The sequence below is a fragment of the Barbus barbus genome, assembly GCF_936440315.1.
Source record: "Barbus barbus genome assembly, chromosome: 27".
NCBI lineage: Eukaryota > Metazoa > Chordata > Actinopteri > Cypriniformes > Cyprinidae > Barbus > Barbus barbus.
In genome coordinates, this window is record NC_136755.1 from 4772841 (window position 1) to 4794259 (window position 21419).

The 21419-nt window shown below is 36.1% G+C and overlaps 1 protein-coding gene across 1 annotated transcript; it reads right to left on the bottom strand.

Annotated features, from left to right (window-relative positions):
- Positions 1-2043: 2043 nt before the first annotated feature.
- Positions 2044-20779, bottom strand: tmem222b (transmembrane protein 222b). The gene is made up of 6 exons (XM_079381838.1): positions 20619-20779; positions 17064-17148; positions 8936-8967; positions 7727-7823; positions 7447-7577; positions 2044-3440 (listed from the first exon to the last, which is right to left on the bottom strand). The coding sequence occupies exons 1-6, from the start codon at positions 20735-20737 to the stop codon at positions 3353-3355; spliced, it is 552 nt and encodes a 183-aa protein (XP_079237964.1). The 5' UTR covers positions 20738-20779; the 3' UTR covers positions 2044-3352.
- Positions 20780-21419: the final 640 nt, after the last annotated feature.

Consider the following 21419-nt stretch of genomic DNA (forward strand, 5'->3'; position numbering starts at 1 on the left):
TACTTAGCCCTCACAGGAGACTTGTGCATTTTTAGATTTTCAAAAAAACACCATTTAGTATGTTTTTTAAGCCTTTTGAATTACAGCGGCATAGGCAGTGTCCTCATAAACCACCTTCATATTGTAATACCTCTGTCATACCCATGTCATTATACAAATTTGTGTCCTCATAAACCACATAAACATGCACACACACACACACAGACACACACACAGACACACTCTCTCACACACACACACACACACACACACACACACGAGGTATGAGGTGACAATTTCATTATTATTAAAAGTCTGCTTGTTTGTAGTTGTGCAAAGTTCATGTAATGACATGCTTAACAGCAGTGCATGTAAGGAAAACATTTGCAGCTCATTTTTACGCACAGACAAGTTTTAAATTAGCAAACAGACAGAAACCGAAATATGTAATCTGGTAATAAAACTGTTCTAATGGCAATGCCACTTTCCATGGGGTAGCCAATTGGGTCTCAGTGCTTTTTAAAAGCACAAATTCAATTTATTAGTGAAAAGTATTATCTGACAAAAATATAACTTAAATGAAAAAAATAAAATAATACTTTTATATAGATATATAAAAAGTAAACTAAATTTTTTTTTCAGGCCTCATTTTGCACACAATTTTTGGGAGGTGGTATGTGAATGTTAACATTTAACACATTGTAACCACAGAAAGACTGAATGAAAGTTCTCTAAAAGCATAAAGCAGTGGAATGCCATGAGCTTTTAGAGATTACAGAGAGGAAATGGGAACCGCTGGGCTGCTGTGACGACCTAAACAGTCAAATGTGCTTCTGATCCACTAGTTCACGTCTTTGAAGATAGGAAAGCCGTCAGTAAGAACGTCTCACTTCACACAGGATCTCTAATGTGATCAGCTCTAGCCGGGGCCAGCAGGGGCCAGACTCCTCTCACACACACACACACATACCGGCCCATCTGAAGACACTCCACCGACAAAAACACACTCGACAACCTGCTGCTCTTGGCAATACCTCCAAAGACAGAGAGGGTGTGAAAAGAGGAATGAAAAGGAAAAATGTGAGAGGAGAGCAATAGGTAAGAGGGGAGTTCAGTGATTTTTCTCTTTGACATGAAACAAAGAGGGGATTTAATCACACAGGAGTCATGGAAACGGGTTTGGTGTCCAGACCATAGTCTAGGATTACGGCAGGGTTCGATCGGTGTTTGAAGTGCTAAATTCATGAATACAGTTGAGAAAAGCAAACAGGAGTTGTGTGCTCTGGACTACAGTAATAAAGATTAAATTTCACCCAATCCGACTTTGGGACTGTTTCTCTTTCTGATTATACACCAAACAGATCCATTCAGACGTACGAGAGGGAATACACCCAAAATCAGTAGCAAACAAAAATATATTCTGTATAAAAATAAAATAAGCTTGCGATTAGGATAATTAAGATTTTTGTGATAATGAAAACATCAATTTTACTTTCATTAGTTACATGTTTTACAACTTTTATTCCAATAAAATACCGTAATAATTTTGAGAGCCCATTTTGACCCCGGGTTTAATTTTCTTTCTAATCATACACTAATTAAGCAATTCAGAATCTCACAAAAACAGGCCAGATTTACACCCCAAATCAGAAACAAATTAAAATATATTTTGCATTAAAAAAAACAAAGCCTGTTAAAATAATGTTTTACTTTAATACAGTTTTTACTGTTGTTACAATAAAAATACTGCATTAAAAATAATAAAGCAGTTCTACAAATACTACAAGGATGTATAAATACAATTAATGTAATCATATATTAATATAATTAATTAATAACTAAATAATAGTTTTCATACAGTAGGAAATGTGCTTAATTGCCATGAAATATCACATGCAAAAGATAATAAAACAGGCTTTATTTTTTTTTGCCATTTTTGTTTTTGGGGTGAAATTATGACCTGGATGTGTGCTTGGCAGATTTCAGTGTTCCTGCTTCATTTTGATGAGCATTATCCAAACCCTGGACCTTATATGAAACAAATCATGTTATCATTTTTTTTTTAAATGTGATATGATGGTTAGACTTGGCATATTGTGCCATTATACCAAGTCAATAGTCAACATAAGAAAATACCTTTGATATTTCGTGTGAAAACAAACAATGCAAGCATTAAATATCTCATGATTGAAAGAGTAAAGCTTTCAAACAGAACATCCATAACCCCTGCAATGAGAATCAAGTGTTCTTCAGGACAACAAAGATATATTAAAGGCATCATTTACTTTCCTTCATTCCTGGTCTTACTGTGCAGGATTTATTAGTGCATGTTAGAAAACTAAATGTCTGTCTTCATAACCTTTCCTCAAATGAACTGAAACAACTGTCCTTTTCGACTAAATTCAACAAGGCCACTTACATTTCAAGCCTTCGCATTCATGTCTGGTCTCTTCTGCTATGGAATGCATGCTTTTTTCTGATTCAATCAATTCCCAATGGATAAAATCAAGTCTTAGCCTACATTTTACACTTTTAAATGTGTCACATTCAGCTTGACAACGCGATTTCATCATGTAATATAATAATAGTAAATTAATGCAATAACAATAAATTATGCAATATAATAACAGCTGGCCAGGCAGCACAAAAGAATGCTTTTCAATACTGCAAACAAGATTAGCTTATTTATTAACTAGCAATTTTTGAATGCTAATCTCCATATGTAATTTGATTTTTGTATAAAAACAATTACACTTTAAAGCATGCCAAGCTACAATATTAAAAGCTATTTAAGTTGATGGTTAGCCTTGCCAATAAAACGACTAAAAGGGTAATCCTAAATGAAATTAAACATTAAAACGTTTAAATACGCTTTCGTATTCATAGTAAGAATTTTAAAAGGAAATCCATCTTCCAGAGTATCTTACTACAATGCATTGTTTCTGCAATAAACTATGTTCTCAGAAAGAACAAAGCATCATTAGAAATTCATATTCAAGTTATATTTAAAATATAAGACTATATATATACGTTATAGGGTTATATTTCCTAAACAGCAGTTATAGTTTGGATATCAAAGTCTAACCAAACGATAAAAGAGCACCATAACCCTCAAGAGACACCAAAGTCATGCCTTTGGAAGACAGGTTTTGAGAATAGCGTTTCGTACATCACCACAAGACATTGAAGCCATGGTGTATTTGCTGTCCCTACCCTACGACAAAGAGGTCTAGCGTTTGATTTTTGATGTTGAGCTCCTCTAGGCTCTGAAGAGCTGGACTTCAAGTTGACATTCACTGGAGTCCCGCTGGACCAGGAGTGATGGGTTTCCGATGGGCAACGAGCCCGTTCATCTGTGTGTGACCCTGCTGGGTCATCGCAGGTTTAGAGACAGAGTCACAGCCAGGATCACACTGGTCAAGATGCAGAAAGGAAGCCAGGTCTTCAGGAAACCTATGCAACTGTGGAAAGAGAGAGAGAGAGAGAAAAAAACATCTGTGTGAGAGAAAGATACAATTTCAGTGAAGATGAAAACGTAAAAGAAACTAGATTCTGATATTGCTTGTCTGTGCCATGATGTAGAGGTTTTCTATGTTGTGTTTGAAATGGTTTGTAGGTTTGCCAAGGCACTGTCATGCTGTTTTTAAGGTGTTGTAGCTCCAAGTTACTGGCTCAAAGTAAAAAATATGGATGCAATGATACCATTTTTTCAGAACCAATCCGATCCGTCTGATACGATCCGATCGCAGTTTTTTTTTAATCAATGTAGAATTTCTATACTTCTGTGTGTTGACCTGATCGTAACAGTAGTATATTAAATCTGTGCAATATTTTATTGAGCCTTTTCGTATAAGTTTTAAATCTCAGTTATTGAGCGCTCTTGGAGAAAGTTTCATCACCTTGACCTAAGAGTTTACGTGAACTTGACTTAAATATTCATCTGTACCTCACAGTAAACTATGGAACGGCTTCAGAACACTTGAAATATAGTGCACAAAAACTTCATGGTGCTTTATAATGATTTTGTGCCTTTCGTGGGGCTTAACAATAACACAGAATACTATACACACAATATCGGATTTGGATCGGTCTCGTCTGACCGATACCTGATCTGGCAGATAATGCCAGTATCGGAACCGATACCGATATCGAGTATCGGATCAATGCATTCCTAGTAAAAAAAAAAAAGCCCACCCCAAAATCACTATAATATTCTGGTCTCAAGCTATGTTTCGGGACCCTCCTTCAATGTTAGTCAATGTGATTTGTATTTTTGGGTCAATTTTATTGTATGCAAGTCCAATTGATTAGAAAAAACTGTGCAGGATGAGTTACTCGCCAACATTTAATATTTACAGTTAGAGGTTTTACAGTTAGAGTGCTTATTACAGATATAATATACTTTAAAAGAATGTACTTAAATGTAAAAATTCACGATCTTTAGAGTGATTTTTTTTACTCATAATGACTTTTATTGTCTATTGAAATAATAGTTAAAGTGCACTGCTGAATGTACTGACAAGCATTTATAGTAAACTAAAATGTACTTTAATGTAACTTCTATTGAAATTCGTATGTCATGTATTTAAATATATTTGTAATTACACATTTGTAGTAAAGTTGCAATTTTGTACATTTAAAATATATTAACTTTAAATGAATACCACTAGGTAAAATTATAATCAAGTACTTGACGTGCTTTAGTATGTTAGTCAACATCAAAATAAGAGTGCTTTAACCATGTTAAAAAGATTAATAAAACAATGCCTTAAAATGTACTTTAAATAATTTGATATTATTCCAAAGTTCACCTTTCAAGTCTACTTAAGTGCGTTAAGAAAGTCACAAAAGTGAATACACTTAAGTAGGATTTATTTCATTAATATTACATTTTCTGCAAGTACAGTTTTTAAAAAAATATAGTTTTAAGATTTGAAGTACACTACAAGTGCACATTCAGTGCAGTCTTTTTCACAAAGGTGGTGCTTACCTAAGCAAAGACCATTAATCACAAACAGAAAGCAAATAAAAGATGAAAAAGACAAATTACTATTGTGATATCACTTTTCCCTCAACAGCACACAGACTGTGTTTGTTTTCCTTGCAATATCAGATTAGAATATGCTGTGGACCAGATTTCATGCTGATAGTCAAAATTCTTGCTCTGTCTGACGTCCAATTACTCTCCATACTGACGCAACCACAACAATGTGCTTCCACAAGCTGGAGGACAAAAGAGCTGCATCATCACTTCATACCTGCAGGTCCTTTTTTTAGTGACTGACAGTAGAATTCTCATAATAAACAGTGATGGATGCACTCTGAACACTTTGGGCCAGGAGAAACACACATAATGCAACACTTTCAATTACACCTGAGAGACACTATGACAGCCTATCCTTGTGTGAGTCCCTCTCAGTCTCCTGGGGCCAATGCACATGCATTGTGCTCAGACAGTAACCAGTAGTCTTGGAAAAAAAAAAAAAAGTTGTCTGGAGCAATCCCTTGTTAGACTTCAGGTATCATGTAGGTGCATTTTTAGCTGACACCCAAAACACAGCACTGGGTCCAATTTCTCAGTCCTATAATTATGCAATCCTGCAGTAGGGATGATTTAAATCCACATTTAGGATATAAACGGCTGTGGAATCAAACAAACAACATCCCAAAATCTCTTCTACTAATATCTATTACCTTTCTTAAGTACAATTTATTCATAATTTTTATATTTCCCAAAATTGCACTTACTTCAATCTAGAATAAAATGCCATCTGATAGACCAAGACACCAAAGTCTAGCATATCGGTTTACACTGTTAAGCAGATCCAGAGGTCTGATTATTATAGCATTACAAGAATCCCTGTAATCCACAAAATGAAAATGTTCGTAATATCGGTTTACATTTGTTGCCTTTTCAACTCAAGGTAACCATGAGATGCAACTCATCACCTTTTATAAAACATACTACATCTAAACTTAGAGCTGAAATGATAAAGCGCACTGCAGCAGTGCTCTACTTTATGTCTGTAGGTTCAGCGATCAGTCTTTTTCAAGAAGCATTACCAGAAATCATTTACTTCAGCTGTGCTTCACGTGACAAAGGCATGAATGGATTTAAAAAATATCCTGCTTAAATGAATATCTTCACTCAAATTGAAATAAACCATTTAAAAAATGATTTAGATTCTGAGCTCACGTTGTGTCAATCACGTTTGCACACTGCCTCCGAAACTTTCGTCCGTCAAAAATAAATTGGATCAGGCTTGATTTTCTGTGTTTTCGCATCCGTAGCATGCATTTTGATAGGAAAGGATGGGGAACACGAAAAAACGCATGCGAAAATTTCGGAGTCAGTGTGCAATGACCTTAATAATCGGACCTTAATATAAAGTGAGACCAAAACGGTACTACTGTGGAGTTTTCTATTTGAATATATTGTAAGGTGTAATTTATTCCTGTGATCAAAGCTGAATTTTCAGCATAATTTCTCCAGTCTTCAGTGTCACATGATCTTTCAGTAATCATAATAATATGCTGATTTGCTGCTCAAGAAACATTTATTATCATCAATGTTGCTGCTTCATATTTTTGTGGTAACCGTGAAACTTTTTCTGGTCTTTCTAATCGAAAAGAAAGTTTAAAATAACAGCATATATTTGGGATGGTAACCTTTTGTAACATTAGAAATGTATTTACTGTCACTTTTGATCAATTTAACACATTCCTGCTGTATTAGTTTATTTAAAAAAAATAAAAAAATCATTATTGACTCCAAACTTTTGAATGGTAGTGTACTTATTATGAGTATAGTTGAGTGCAGTTAAATTACTTTGAATTGTGTGCAGCTTGGCAAACTACAGTGAAAATGCTGAAGTGTCCTGATGCGAACAAACATTGTTCTGAACCCTGCTTTTGACCCCAGGCTGAGAGAAATGTTTCACTATTGTAATTTAAAAGCGGGGTTAGCACCACTTTTCCCTGCGGGTTTTAAAAGCATGTTCCTGTGTCAAAGTGTACAGTGTGAAACAATGAGGCATTGAATGTTATGGCTATATGTTTAGCAACAGACAACCAGTCACGTGCCTCATATTCACCTGCTTTGGACAGTCACAGAAAGAAAAAACTCTACAATACATTATATGTCGACGTGCATTTATGAGCCTTTATGTAATTAGGTTGCACGCTGCGTTCATCCAATCAATGAATCTGGTACTGCAAATATGCAAAGACGAAATTTTAGGAATGTGAAGGATTAGTTGTTAACCACAGGCAAATTTATGAACACTGTCAAAGTTAAGCAAGACAACCCAGGATTCTGTTTACCCAGAGTTCAGTATGATCCAGAGTTAGTATGAAGCCCTCTTGTGAACAAATTACACCAAAAAAGATTTTCAAACTTAGAAATCTGATCAAAGCACAAACACATGCAGAAGTACATCTGAAGGCGGCGGTGTCTGTTGGTCTCACCTGACGTGTTTGCCATGAATGAGCGAGAGCAGACAGAGGTTCACCATATTCCACGAGGTGCTGTTATCATAACGCATCAGGTTCAGTGCCATCGCTACATGCGAGTGACAGTTGTCACAACAGAGGTTGTGCTAGAGGGAAAACGGAGATAATCTGTCAGAATATATAAACCAGTTTATCCGTATGGATCCTAAAAGAAATATATATTTTTTAAAGATTTTTCTGAAAGTAGTTCATAACTGCACATGGACAAGCAAAACAGGGAAGAAAGACAGATTACCATCCTCTGTTTGTACTCTTCTGATGCGTTGTGAACTGCTGTGTCCCACGCGTTAGATCCACTGGCATACACTTTACTGACGTCTAACATCCAGTACCTGGGAACAAAGCAGATGAATATTGCAGCAAACACACATGCATGAATCACATGTATCATGAAAAGCTGAACCCCACAATGCAGTTCAACAGGCCAAGTCATTTCTTTTATAACCACTGTTGGAGGACATTAACTCTATAAAGTCTGCTGTATCATTTGATACACAAAATTCTATGACCTCTAAATGACCAACACTGTTTTTCACAATCTACTACTTGCCTTCTGTTGTCTGATTGATAGTTTATACTTTTTAGCAAATAAAGGCCTTTTAGTATACAATAAGAGTACTTCATGGTACATGTATTTTTGATGCGAAATCTTTACTTTTATAAAGTAAACGTAAGAATGACTTTTAAATTGCAAGTAATATTTCAAGATGAACAGTGGAATGAAGCAACGTTTTTCATTTAACTTTATTTTACTTGTTTAATTTTGTGTCTTTTTTAACAAACAAAAATCATGTTAAAATGAGAGTATTAAATATGATACAGGCTTCTATTTCAAATATGATTATGCCCAGAGGAATATTTATTTATATGTTTCTCAATCATGACTGTATAGTATTGCATTGTATATTTTGCCCCCAAAATAAAAACTACTAAGCTTTGATCATAAAATTAAGCTATGAAATATCATCTTATTGAGATTTACTGGGAGATAAAGAGTGATGACTAATATTTATTATATGTATTTTATGCAAGTATACTTTTATACTGTTATAAAGATCTCATTTATCTGAATTCAATCATATAAATATCAGCAACTGCATATTTTTGCTAATTTTGGGCCCCTGAATAAAATGTGAGAGTGTGAGCTCCATATTCTCACTTTATCATATTATATGATCCATATAAGCCTGATGCATCAAATATGACACAAAATACATATGTAAACTTTATATATATTTGGTATAAAATTCGAATAATTTGAATTTTTCTGATTTTTATTTCACAAGTCATGCTTTAAAAAGGTGACATCTGTATTTTTTTGACGATTACATACTTCCTTGTATACCAGCTTAATATAGAGACCGCGATAAGTCAGTCATTTGTGTAAGTAAACACTGTGGCATCGCTCTAAGCTGTGCAATGCAGCATCACAGCATTGACTCACTTTGTCGGTCTTCCAAATGCCATGTTATCCTCCTGCAAGAGCAGAGAAACAGACAGTCAACTCTGTTTGTGTACAATGTAACAATTAACAACAACAAAGCCCTAAGCATAGGCGTTTTTTTACAATTCATTCATAACATTTCCCTCTTTCCTGAAAGACACCATTATGAATCCACACTTCTTTCTGTGAAAGCTAGTAATCCTGGGAGGTCTATATGACCTGCTGCTATCCGCTAGCTGTCACTCATCTCAAGTGTGTGCGCTGACATCAGTCATCTTTGCTCACGATGGCTCAGTTCTGCTGCCAGGTCATGTGACTAATGACTGTAGAGCTGCGGCTGACATCATGATGACAGCACTAATTGCCTGACAGCACCACAGTTACACACACACAAGCGCCTTCAACAGCAACTCTGACAAACTCCGTTTCAGTCCTTTCAAGCTCACTTCACGCTTTAAACAGCATTACAAAATCAAACATCTATACTATAACACATGCAGTGCTGGGAAGGTTACTTTGAAAATGTAATCGTTACAGATTACAAGTTACCCTACTTAAAATGTAATAAGTAGTGTAACTTTTCAATTACTTTATTAAAGTAATGTAACTGATTACATTTGATTACTTTTCTAAATTTCTAATGTTTTCAACTGTTATTCATTTTCAAACATGTAAACCAGGCAGGGTTAACCTTACAGAAACACTCATAACAGTCAGACTTCGAAATCATTCATCACTTGAATTAAGATTATATTTTCATTTTAAAGGAGCAAAATATCTTCATTTTCATATAAATGTGTCTTAGCAATGTGTGGACATAACCACCCTACAATGATAAAAAAATCACTCCTTTTTTTTAATCCCCAAAAACCTAAACAGTCTCAATTATCAAGCCTTTTTGATTTTTGAGTGAATACCAGCACTCTCTTCCACCTTCAATACCACGACTGAGGTGAGACCCTTGAGCAAGGCACCAAACCTCCAACTGTTCCTCAGGCACCGCAGTAATATGGATGACCACTGCTCCGGGTGTGTGTTCACAGTGTGTGTGTGTGTGTGTTTACTGCTGTGTGTGTGCACTTGGATGGGTTAAATTACGAGTAAGGGTCACCATACTTGGCCACACGTCACTTCACTTACACTAAATTTATGTCTGGCTGTGCAAATCATGCTTTCTATATGAGGGACAATTCAACACAGGTTTTGTTAAAAAGTTAAAACTCAAGGATTAATCAGTACCCATTGTTCATGATCCAGCTGCACCTCCAGAAGAAGTAAGTCTCACTTTTTATTTTTTATGATTATATTATTTTTTAGGCTTATCCACAGAAGAGAGGGGTGCGTGAGCAGAGCTCTGTTATAAACTTCTGAAACATTGGTGTTTCATATTTTAGAGCAGTCTTTAATTAATTAATTTTGTAATTAAATTACGTAATTCCGTTACATGTAACTAGTTACTCCCCACCACTGAACACACAATACAAAAATACTGCTTGGAAAATATTGTTTGTCATAATTCATAGGCCATATTTTACATGCAGATACCCTAATTTTTTATTTTAATACAATATTTTGCACGGACAGGTTTTTTTTTTTTTCCCTCACTTGTTTACACTTAAAATAATTTAAAAACAAGATCAGTAAATTCCTAATGCCAGGGCAGTAGATAAAATACAATTTAAGATGTGTTATAAAACCCGAATGCCGGAAATGTTGGGACGTTTTTTAAATTTGAATAAAATGAAAACTAAAAGACTTTCAAAGCACATGAGCCAATATTTTATTCACAATGGAACATAAAAAAAAATTTAAATTGAGAAATTTACACTTTTATCCACTAAATGAGCTCATTTCAAATGTGATGCCTGCTAAGTTGGCATGAGGGCAACAAAGCGCTGAAAAAGCAAGACATTTTGAAAAGATTCAGCTGGGAGAACATCTAGCAACTAATTAAGTTAACTGACATCTGGGGCCTGTACCATGAAGCCGGTTTAGCTGGCTAGCCAGGTAAGTTTCAGTTTAGTTTGCATCAATCCTGGGTTTTAGGTACCATGAAAATGGCTTGGTTTTTAGCTGCATGTATTGCCATAGTAACTTACACTGCACGGCTAACCTGCTCCGGGGCAGGTTATGTTCTGAGTTAGAGATCTCAAACTGAAATTGGACCAATCAGATGTGAGCAAAGTGACATGTCTGACACACAAAAAAAGTCACTACCCCAGTTTCTCTTCCTACAAATTAAAGGTCGCTATGAAGTACCTTTTTAATTGTCTGGCTTTAATGATAATTACAATTTACATATGATTTATATAATTATAATATGATTTATATTATTATTACTCCATTACACACAAACACTTTTAGTTTAACAATTATTATAAAACATTTATTTTAAATGAATATTAAGATATACAGATCATATGTAATATAAATAAGTGGTAGAATCAATAGATAACACTTTAAAAATGGCTACATGTGACCTTACATGTTTGAGTCTCTCTCAATATATATTATCAACTATATAAAGTAACTTCACAAGTTTCACTTGCGACTGCACTGATAGAGCAAGATAATTCCCCTTTACTTGTCCTCTTTCATGGACAAGTATTCAGTGGAAATGCGTTTAAATTCCTCTTTCTTTAATCTCTTAACCTTAAACAAAAGAGTTTTGAATCTCGCTGGCTCTCTCGCGAGAAGTGAATCACACTTGCTCTGTGTTGTGATTGGCTGTTCACCGTTGGTGTCACACATTCATGTGCACGTGCTCCATTAACTCAGGATCAAGCCTGAGTTGACAGAGAAAGTTGATGATCAGCTTCATGGTACCAACAAAGCCAGATTGGAGTGGTTTGGTTTAGTCAACTCAAAACTTATCCTATAACTCTGAATTTGTTCATCTACCATCATGGTACAGGCCCCAGGTCTGTAACACGATTAGCTATAAAAGGGATGTCTTAGAGAGACAGAGTCTCTCAGAAGTAAAGATGGGCAGAGGCTCTCCAATCTGTGAAAGAGTGCATAAAAAGACTGTGGAATACTTTAAAAACAATGTTCCTCAACGCCAAATTGCAAAGGCTTTGCAAATCTTATCATCTACAGTGCATAACATCATCAAAAGATTCAAAGAAACTGGAGAAATCTCTGTGCGTAAGGGACAAGGCCGAAGATCTTTGTTGGATGCCTGTGGTCTTCGGGCCCTCAGACGGCTCTGCATCACTCATCGGCATGATTCTGTCATTGACATTACTAAATGGGCCCAGGAATACTTCCAGAAACCACTGTCGGTAAACACAATCTGGCGTGCCATCTGCAGATGCCAACTAAAGCTCTATCATGCAAAAAGAAAGCCGTATGTGAACATGGTCCAGAAGCGCCGTCGTGTCCTGTGGGCCAAGGCTTATTTAAAATGGACTGTTTCAAAGTGGAAAAGTGTTCTATGGTCAGACGAGTCCAAATTTGACATTCTTGTTGGAAATCTTCCGGGCTAAAGAGGAGGGAGACCTTCTAGCGTGTCATCAGCGTTCAGTTCAAAAGCCAGCATCTCTGATGGTATGGGGGGTGCATAAGTGCATACGGTATGGGCAGCTTGCATGTTTTGAAAGGCACTATGAATGCTGAAAGGTATATAAAGGTTTTAGAGCAACATATGCTCCTCTCCAGACGACGTGTATTTCAGAAGGATATGCAATGCAAAACCATATACTGCAGCTATTACGACAACATGGCTTCATAGTAGAAGAGTCTGGGTGCTGAATTGGCCTGCCTACAGTCCAGATCTTTCACCTATAGAGAACATTTGGTGCATCTTTAAACAAAAAATATGTCAAAGATGACCACGAACTCTTCAGCAGCTGGAAACCTATATCAGGCAAGAATGGGACCAAATTCCAACAACAAAATTCCAGAAACTCATAAACTTGATGCCTAGACATCTTCAAACTGTTTTGAAAAGAGGAGGAGATGCTACACCATGGTAAACATGCCCCGTCCCAACTATTTTAAGACCTGTAGCAGGCATCAAATTTGAAATGAGCTCATTTTGTGCATAAAATTGTAAAATTTCTCAGTTTAAACATTTATGTTATCTATGTTCTACTGTGAATAAAATATTGGCTCATGTGATTTATAATTCTTTTAGTTCTCCTTTCATTCAAATAAAAAAAAAATGTGCCAATATTTCCGGAATTCGGGTTGTAGGAAAAATAAGTCAGTGTTGATTCTTAAGAATATGTATATTTTATTAAGTATATTCTATCAAATGGAAAACAAACTACTTAAAGGCACAGTTCACGCAATAATGAAAATTCTGTCATCATTTACTCACCCTCATGTCGGCCCAAACCTGTGTGAGTTTATTTCTTCTGCAGAACTCAAGAATGTTGGTAACCAAACAGTTGCTGGTAGCCATTGACTTCCATAGTATGTTTTGTTCCCATACTGTGGAAGTCAACTGCTACCAGCAACTGTTTGGTTGCCAACATTTTGCTGAACTTTTGAACAGCTTACTTAAAATCAATATTCTAAATATTATAGATCTTATTGTGAATTAATGATCCTTGTATACGGTTCTTTTTAAATTTTTAATAATGCTCTCATTTATATTTTGAAGAATGCTGGTAAACAAACAATTTTGGAAGAAAAAAAACACTGAGACAACCTACTTTTAGGTTTCACAGAAGACAGAAAGTCATACCAGTTTGGAACTAAATAGTTGAGTTGAGTCAATTATGACTTGATGTGAATTTTTGGGTGAAATTTGATTTTTTTTTTTTAACATGCATCAGTAAGAAATCAATCTTGCAACCACAAAGTAATGTGGTCAAGACACATAGCTAACATATTTGAAAAAATATAACACTTTTTTCATGTGCAAGTGTCATAATGTGAACTGTGAACTGACCTCAACCCACATTGCTCTGCTCATTCCACATGCGAGATGTGTTTCAGTCCACAAGCTGTCAGCCACAAGCGGCGTTAAGTGGAGCAGATTGTGGTGCACTTGAGTGTGTGCTGGCCCGTATCACCGTAGGTCAAATAACCCCATCTTCTCACGTTACCAGCCCTGCTCTACCCAACACATTTCACTTTTGCTCCTGTCTGACAGAGACGTGCTTAAAGGACGATGTCCGAACCTGATGAGAACTGCTGTGGAGCTTTTGTACCATGACTTTGCTTTTGTTTGAACAGCTTGTCTGACTTTGTACAGGATTCTTATGAACAATCGGTTGGATCCTCCATTTAATACCAGGTGCAGTATGAGATAGAGTTGCCCTGACGGTGAACTCTAGGTTAGGACCATGTATTGTTAACAAGATCGTCTCTGGAAGCTGAGAAAACTGCAATTAGTCGTGCAGAGAGCTGACGGAGCTGGAGGTGTAGCTTTCACCGCATGTCCTCCTCTGCTCTGCACCTTTTTGCACAGGTATAGATTTTTCTTTTGGAAATAACAGGATGTGTTCTTACAGGGTCACTGACGAAGCTGGTGGTGAACGCTGAACTTTTCAGTGATTTCTAGTGAAAATGATCCACGGAACTTCACACCAAATTATAGAGACCTTTATCTAGAGGAACGTCCTTAACCGAAACCAGATACACTTTATAAGGCCTTTATATGTCAACAAAAAGTTGTTTGACATTGTTGAGGTCAGACAGGAGGAAAGTGCAGCCCAGTCTACGCAGGTCATTTATAACACAGCTCAGGCGTCTCACAGTAACAAGCCTCTATGGGCTTCTAACAAGCTCATTGTTGCCAGATTGAAAGAGATCCAAACCTTCCAATGATAGATTTAAACCTGCACCGTTTGGAAATCTTCCCAATGTTACTTAAATGATGCAATTTGGCAATCTGGCATTCGTTTTCTCTACTAAGAAACAGTGCTGCAAATGATGTTCAGCGATGCTCAATGAGGCTTAAATAATGTTTACTACAGGTCAGGTGCTTCTTATATTTGCAAGCATTTGTTTCTTAAGATTGTGGATCTTATATAAATGGTTTTGTTTTCTCAGTGCCACAAGTTCTGAAATATACAAACAAAGTTTGTGCTTCAGTGAGAAACAATCTTTAAATATCATTACCAGGGTGAACTAATATGTAATATACACACACACACACACACATATACATACACACACACAGTGGGGTAAAAAAATAATTTGATCCCCTACTGATTTTGTACGTTTGCCCACTGACAAAGAAATGATCAGTCTATAATTTTAATGGTAGGTTTATTTGAACAGTGAGAGACAGAATAACAACAACCAACAATCCAGAAAAAACGCATCTAAAAAAAGTTATAAATTGATTTGCATTTGTATACTGTATGCATGTATGTACAGTCATGGCCAAAAATATCGGCACCCTTGGTAAATATGATCAAAGAAGGCTGTGAAAATGAATCTTCATTGTTAATACTTTTGATCTTTTATTTAAAAAATAAATTATTCTTTCATTGGATAATAAGAATTTAAAATGGGGGGAAATATTATGAAATAAATGTTTTTCTCTAATACACATTGGCCACAATTAATGGCACCCTTTTATTCAAGACTTTTTGAAACCTCCATTTGCCAGTTTAACAGCTCTACATTTTCTCCTATAATGCCTGATGACCTAACAAGAGATCAGAGACCATTCCTTCATCCAGAATCACTCCAGATCCTTTAGATTCACAGCTCCATGTTGGTGCTTCTTCTCTTCAGTTCACCTCACTCATTTTCTACAGGGTTCAGGTCAGAGGACTGGAATGGCCAGCAGAAGCTTGGTTTTGTGCTCAGTGACCCTTTTCTGTGTGGTTTTTGAGGTTTGTGTTTGGATTATTGTCCGGTTGGAAAATCCAAACATGGCCCATTATAAGATTTCTAACAGAGTCAGTCACTTGTTGATTTTTTATCTGTTGGTATTTGATAGAATCCATGATGCCATGTGTCTAAACAAGATGTCCAGCAGAAATATAGGCCCACAACATCAAAAATACAGCAGTATATTTCATTGTACACATGGGGTACTTTTTATCCCTGTGTTCACCAAACCCATCTTGAGTGTTTGCTGCTAAAAAGATAATTTTTTTTAGTTTCATCTGACCATAGAAGCCAGTCCCATTTGAAGTTCCAGTCGTGTCTGATAACTGAATATGCTGGAGATTGTTTTTGGATGAGTGAGGAGAATTTTTCCTGAAACCCTCCCAAACAACATGTGGTGATGTAGGTGCTGTTTGACTATTTTGTTTAAGGTTTTCTGACCCCGAGACTCAACTATTTTCTGCAATTCTCCAGCTGTGGTCCTTGGAGAGTCTTCAGCCGCTCAAACTCTCCTTCTCACCGTGCATTAGGACGATATAGACACACGTCCTCTTCCAGGCAGTTTCATAACATTTTATGTTGATTGGAAATTCTTAATTATTGCCCTGATGGTGGAAATGGGGATTTTCACTGCTCTAGCTCTTTTGCCACTTCACCAATTTGTGAAGCTCAATTATCTTTTGCTACACATCAGAAATATATTCTTTGGTTTTTCTCATTGTGATGGATGATAAAGGGAATTCAGGCTTTGTTTTCCCTCCTATTTATATTTCTGTGAAACAGGGAGCCATGGCTGGATAATCTCATGTTCATAATCACCCTGGAGTGCTCAAAATTGTGAAAATGAATGGAAATATACTTCAGAGATATTTTACTCATAAGAATTTCTAGGGGTGCCAATAATTGTGTCCAACGTGTATTAGAGAAAAACATTTATTTCATAATGATATTTCCCCCCCATTTTAAATTCTTTTTATCCAACGAAAGGTTAGATTTTTGTGCATTTTTTTATATTGATCATATTTACCAAGGGTGCCGATATTTTGGCCATGACACAAACAAAAATTCAATGAAAATTAAACCTTTATAACAGAGTCTGGTCTTTGTAAAGTCAGACAAACAGACCTAGACAATGTTACTATAGCTAGACATGTTAACTTGATGACACTGACATGCTGCTGCATGTCACCTCTGTTTTTCAGAGTGTGTTTTTAAATATCCAGTCATGCACTTTCTCATGTATTCTTGGACAGGCAGATAAGGATTCTCGCTTGAATATGCCAAAAACCCCTAATATCTTGATTATAACAGTGCATGTAAATATACTTACTGAGACAAAGTATGGACCTGCAAAATCACGGATCACTCCAGCGGAGGTGCAGATGCCCATGTGGCCGATGAAAGGAAAGAGCCATCTGAAAGAATACAACAAACAAAAGGAATTAACAAAAGCACACGGTCTTAAGATTTGATTTTGCCCCAGACAAGAATATGATCAATGTTTTCATCCATTTTCCAGGAAGAGTAGTAGTAGTAGTATATTTTTATTTAATGCCATGTCAGCATCTTACGCTATTTTCATGGCAAAAACAATTTAAATAATAATAATAATAAAAAAATACAAGTATAACAAATACAATAAAACACACAAGTTATATTACACAAGATTTTTTTCTTTATTTTCCAGGAAGAAAAATGTTAAAAGCTTATATTAATTTTCTCTGTAAACATGTACATCTTCTGTACTTTATAGTTTTTTGTTCTTTATACCTATATATTTCTATGACAGTACTGTCAGTCCTTGTCTTGTGTTTCCCCTCCTCTTGTGTCCCTATTTGGCCATCCTCGTTCCTTTGTTAATTAGCTAATTTGTCCCAAGCCCAGTTGAATTGCCCTGCACCTGTTTCCGTTCTTCCCTGTTGATTTCCCTGTGTTTATAAGCCCTGTGTTTCCTTGTGTATTCCTGCAATAAAGCGTGTGTTGGAAGAAATGCCTTGCCTCTGCAATTCCCTTCTCCTGAGTGGAACGTGACAAGTACTAATGAACTGAATCTGTTTATATACAAAATACAGTAACTACTTCATATATTTGTTAGCAGTTAATCCCATTTGTTTCGGTCTTATTTTAACTATCTGATTATTGCCTGTTCCACAGTCATATTTGAACTGTTATACTTTTTAAAATTAATAAATGTTTGTTTTTATTTCCACAATGAACATTTATGCTGATTCTAAGCAATTTAAATGAATGCATTTTGAAAATGTGATTATTTAAAATCAAATAGATGTCAATTCTATGCATTATTTATTTATTTTTAGTGCAGAAATCTTACCATTTTCATTTAATGTATGACTGAAAAATATGCATCACATTAAGATTAAGTCTAATCCGAATGAATGGAAATTTTATATGCAATTGAAATACAATTTTAACTTTTTTTTCCCAAGTTTACGCATGTATACCACTTCGTTGAGTTCATTTATTTTATTTTTTGTATTGTTATCTGAAAAGAAAATAGTTGGTTATCTGAGAAGAATAGCAGTGAACAGACATGCAGTGGTAGAATTTTTGTTTCTTTTAGTTTACTTTTTTTCTCTTTGTTTTTTCATCATTTATGTTAGTTACATTAAATAAATTTACATTTATGCATTTAGCAGACGCTTTTATCCAAAGCGACTTACATTGCATTCAAGTTACAGTTTTACATTTTATCAGCTCTTGCTTTCTCTGGGAATCGAACCCATGATCTTGGCGTTGCTAGCGCCATGCTCTACTATTGGAGCTATAGGAAAGCCTATCGGTTAAACCGATAAATATCGGTTTCTTACCGATTTCATTTATGTATGACTGACATATATGCATCAGATTAGGTTTATTAGTTTGTTCATGTTAAAACTGCATGATCCAAATAGATGGAAATTGTATGTGCAATTCAAATATATAAATCTTGCATGAGGGATTACTTTATGATAACGGGCCAACAGACTCAACAATATCCCTTCACTTACTACTTGGCTAGAGCCAAAAAAGGCAGGAGGAAATTGCTAAAAAACAGCTATTATTTGAAATTGTTTACAAGAGAGTGGAAATACATGTAAACTTGTGTGTTTTTGAGAGGACAGCTAAAAGCACAAGGCTGGAGAATGCCCTTTTCAATATCATACACCTGGCCAAAATCCAGCTTCCCCTGCTGATTCATATTCATGTCATTTTGGCTTTGGAATTCAAACAAGCAGGACAACAGAACCGGCAATCCAAAGGACAACCAGATAAGGAAGCGGATTGGACACTAGACCAAAATTCCTGCCAAAGTGATTAAAAAAGTATTATCAACAGAGCTCTCAGGGGGGTGATATGAATAACAGTATGAATATCCTGGATAAAACAGCCCCGGTGGAGTTTGTGAAGTGGAGTAGGGCATACGCCGGCACCCCAGATACGCTCCTGTCCATGTGCATATTTATCACCGAGTGTCCTACAGAGCAAGCCGCTGACCCAAATACAGGAGAAGAAGAAAACATGGGGCGAGGAACTCTCACACTGAGATAATCTGCAGTGGAGGACACCAGGAGACTGGTCTAAGATCAGCTGTAATCAGATTCCTCTCAGCAAATGATAATCGGAAGGAGTTTGGATTCTGATCCCAGACCAGAACATAATGGGTGTCGCTAAAGAACTCAAGCTCCATCCCAGGACAAATGCATCAAAGATTCAACAAAGGTGTCGTGTTTGCATCTAATGGTCATAAATTATAATGTATGTTATAGAATTACTGATATGCATTACAAAATGGTGTCCAAACACAATGATTTCACTTTACAAAAAAGTATTAAAATGTATTACAATTTTCAAAGTTTTACTAAAATATCCAGGTGTAAACACTGCAGTACATTAATATGGTATTTATTCAGCACCATACATCTAAACGATATGGTTTAACAGTCTAAACCCATTACTGTACAATGGTAATTCCACACTACTACTTTTAGGTAAAGAGACGAGAAAACATTGTAATAACTTTAATTACAGCTATACTAACAATAAGGACACAGAGGAACGCTGTCCTTAAAATCACTTTCAGTATCGTTATAGTTATCAATTTTGGTGTGAACGGGCCTTAACAGATTTCATTCCGAATAGCTTTTACAATCATGGATCAATATTAAGTATAGGGAAGGATCAAATTTACATGCACAAAGAGCAGTTTTTAGCCAATGAAATGGCTAAATTAAATAATGAAGGTTAGACTGGTTTTGTTTTCCATGGCAATGTGGCACGTTCAAATATTTGGTGTCGATAATCATATGAAAATTTAAATGTATTCCGCCCTTGTTTGACCTGTTTTCTCACACCATATTTTAATTTAATTACAAACCTTACACATTTTTAGTAAATAACAATGTGAAGTTCCATCTGTTCTTCACCCAAAGCTATAATATGACTTCAGAAGACTACTGTTTGTCATGTTTGGAGCAGCGCCGGTACCCATCCACTCTTACTGTATCAAATGTGAACATTATTTAAAATGCTTCTATGAGCGCGTCCTCGGTGTTCCAATATTTGAATTTGGAACAAAGTCAGAGCAACGTGACAAAAGGAGTATAAACAATGGCAGAATTTTGGGGACTACTCCTTTAAACACAGCGACCAGGTGTTTCCACTTCAAATGCCAAATCTGGTTATGTGTATTAAACCTTTTTGTTAACGCGACATACCAGAAGGTGTACACCGCTATTGCGCAATAACGCGACGCAGCGCGTCGCTTGCTTGTGTAATGTTTGGTGTAATGCATCCATCATAAACACCATCTTCTTTCTAAGGGACTGAATCGATTTTAAAACATCAACATGAAGCAAAAGCAACAGTGGAGGCGAGAATCACTCACGATAACACGGGGATTGGCGTCCATACAATACAGTAGGGATAGCGGCTAATGCTCGGGTCTATCCTCTCAAACGCTATGTTATAATTCTTCATGGTCTCTATTTCGACAGCATCCGCCATCACCAGCTGTGAGAAATGAACTTCATTCGTTCCGCTTCCTGGATCTGCAGCGCGCTGGCGACGCGAGCGGCGCGTTTCCGCGCTCCCTGTGGATAACGCAGACCACACACTTTATCAATAAGCAATAAAAATGACAGTAATAACCATTGAGAGAGAGGACATGTTTGACACGAATATACAGATAAATGTGTAGTAAAGACATTTTTAGTTTGTATGAGAGGATCTGGCCATAACATAGACACGCGTTTATTTATTTATTTATTTATTTAAATACAAAGGGATTATAAATGAAAAGAATGATCACAGGTAGGCTATCAAACTGTTGCCACATTATGAGCTACAATTTAGAACATTGTTTAGAACACTGATGAATAAATGAATTCACTTTAAAGGAATGGTTTATCCAAAAGTGAACATTTGCTGAATCCAAGGTGTAGATGAGTTTGTTTCTTCATGGGAACAGATTTGGAGAAATTCAGCATTACATCCCTTGTTCACCAATGGATCCGAATGGGTGCCGCCAGAATGACAGTCCAAACAGCTGATAAAATCATCACAATAATCCACACATGAAAAGTCATCTCTTCTGAATCAAGAGAGAAATATGCACAAAACAGTCCAAAATAGTTCTGAACTAATATGTCAATGTGTTTTGATGTGAGAGGACAACAGGGGATTGACT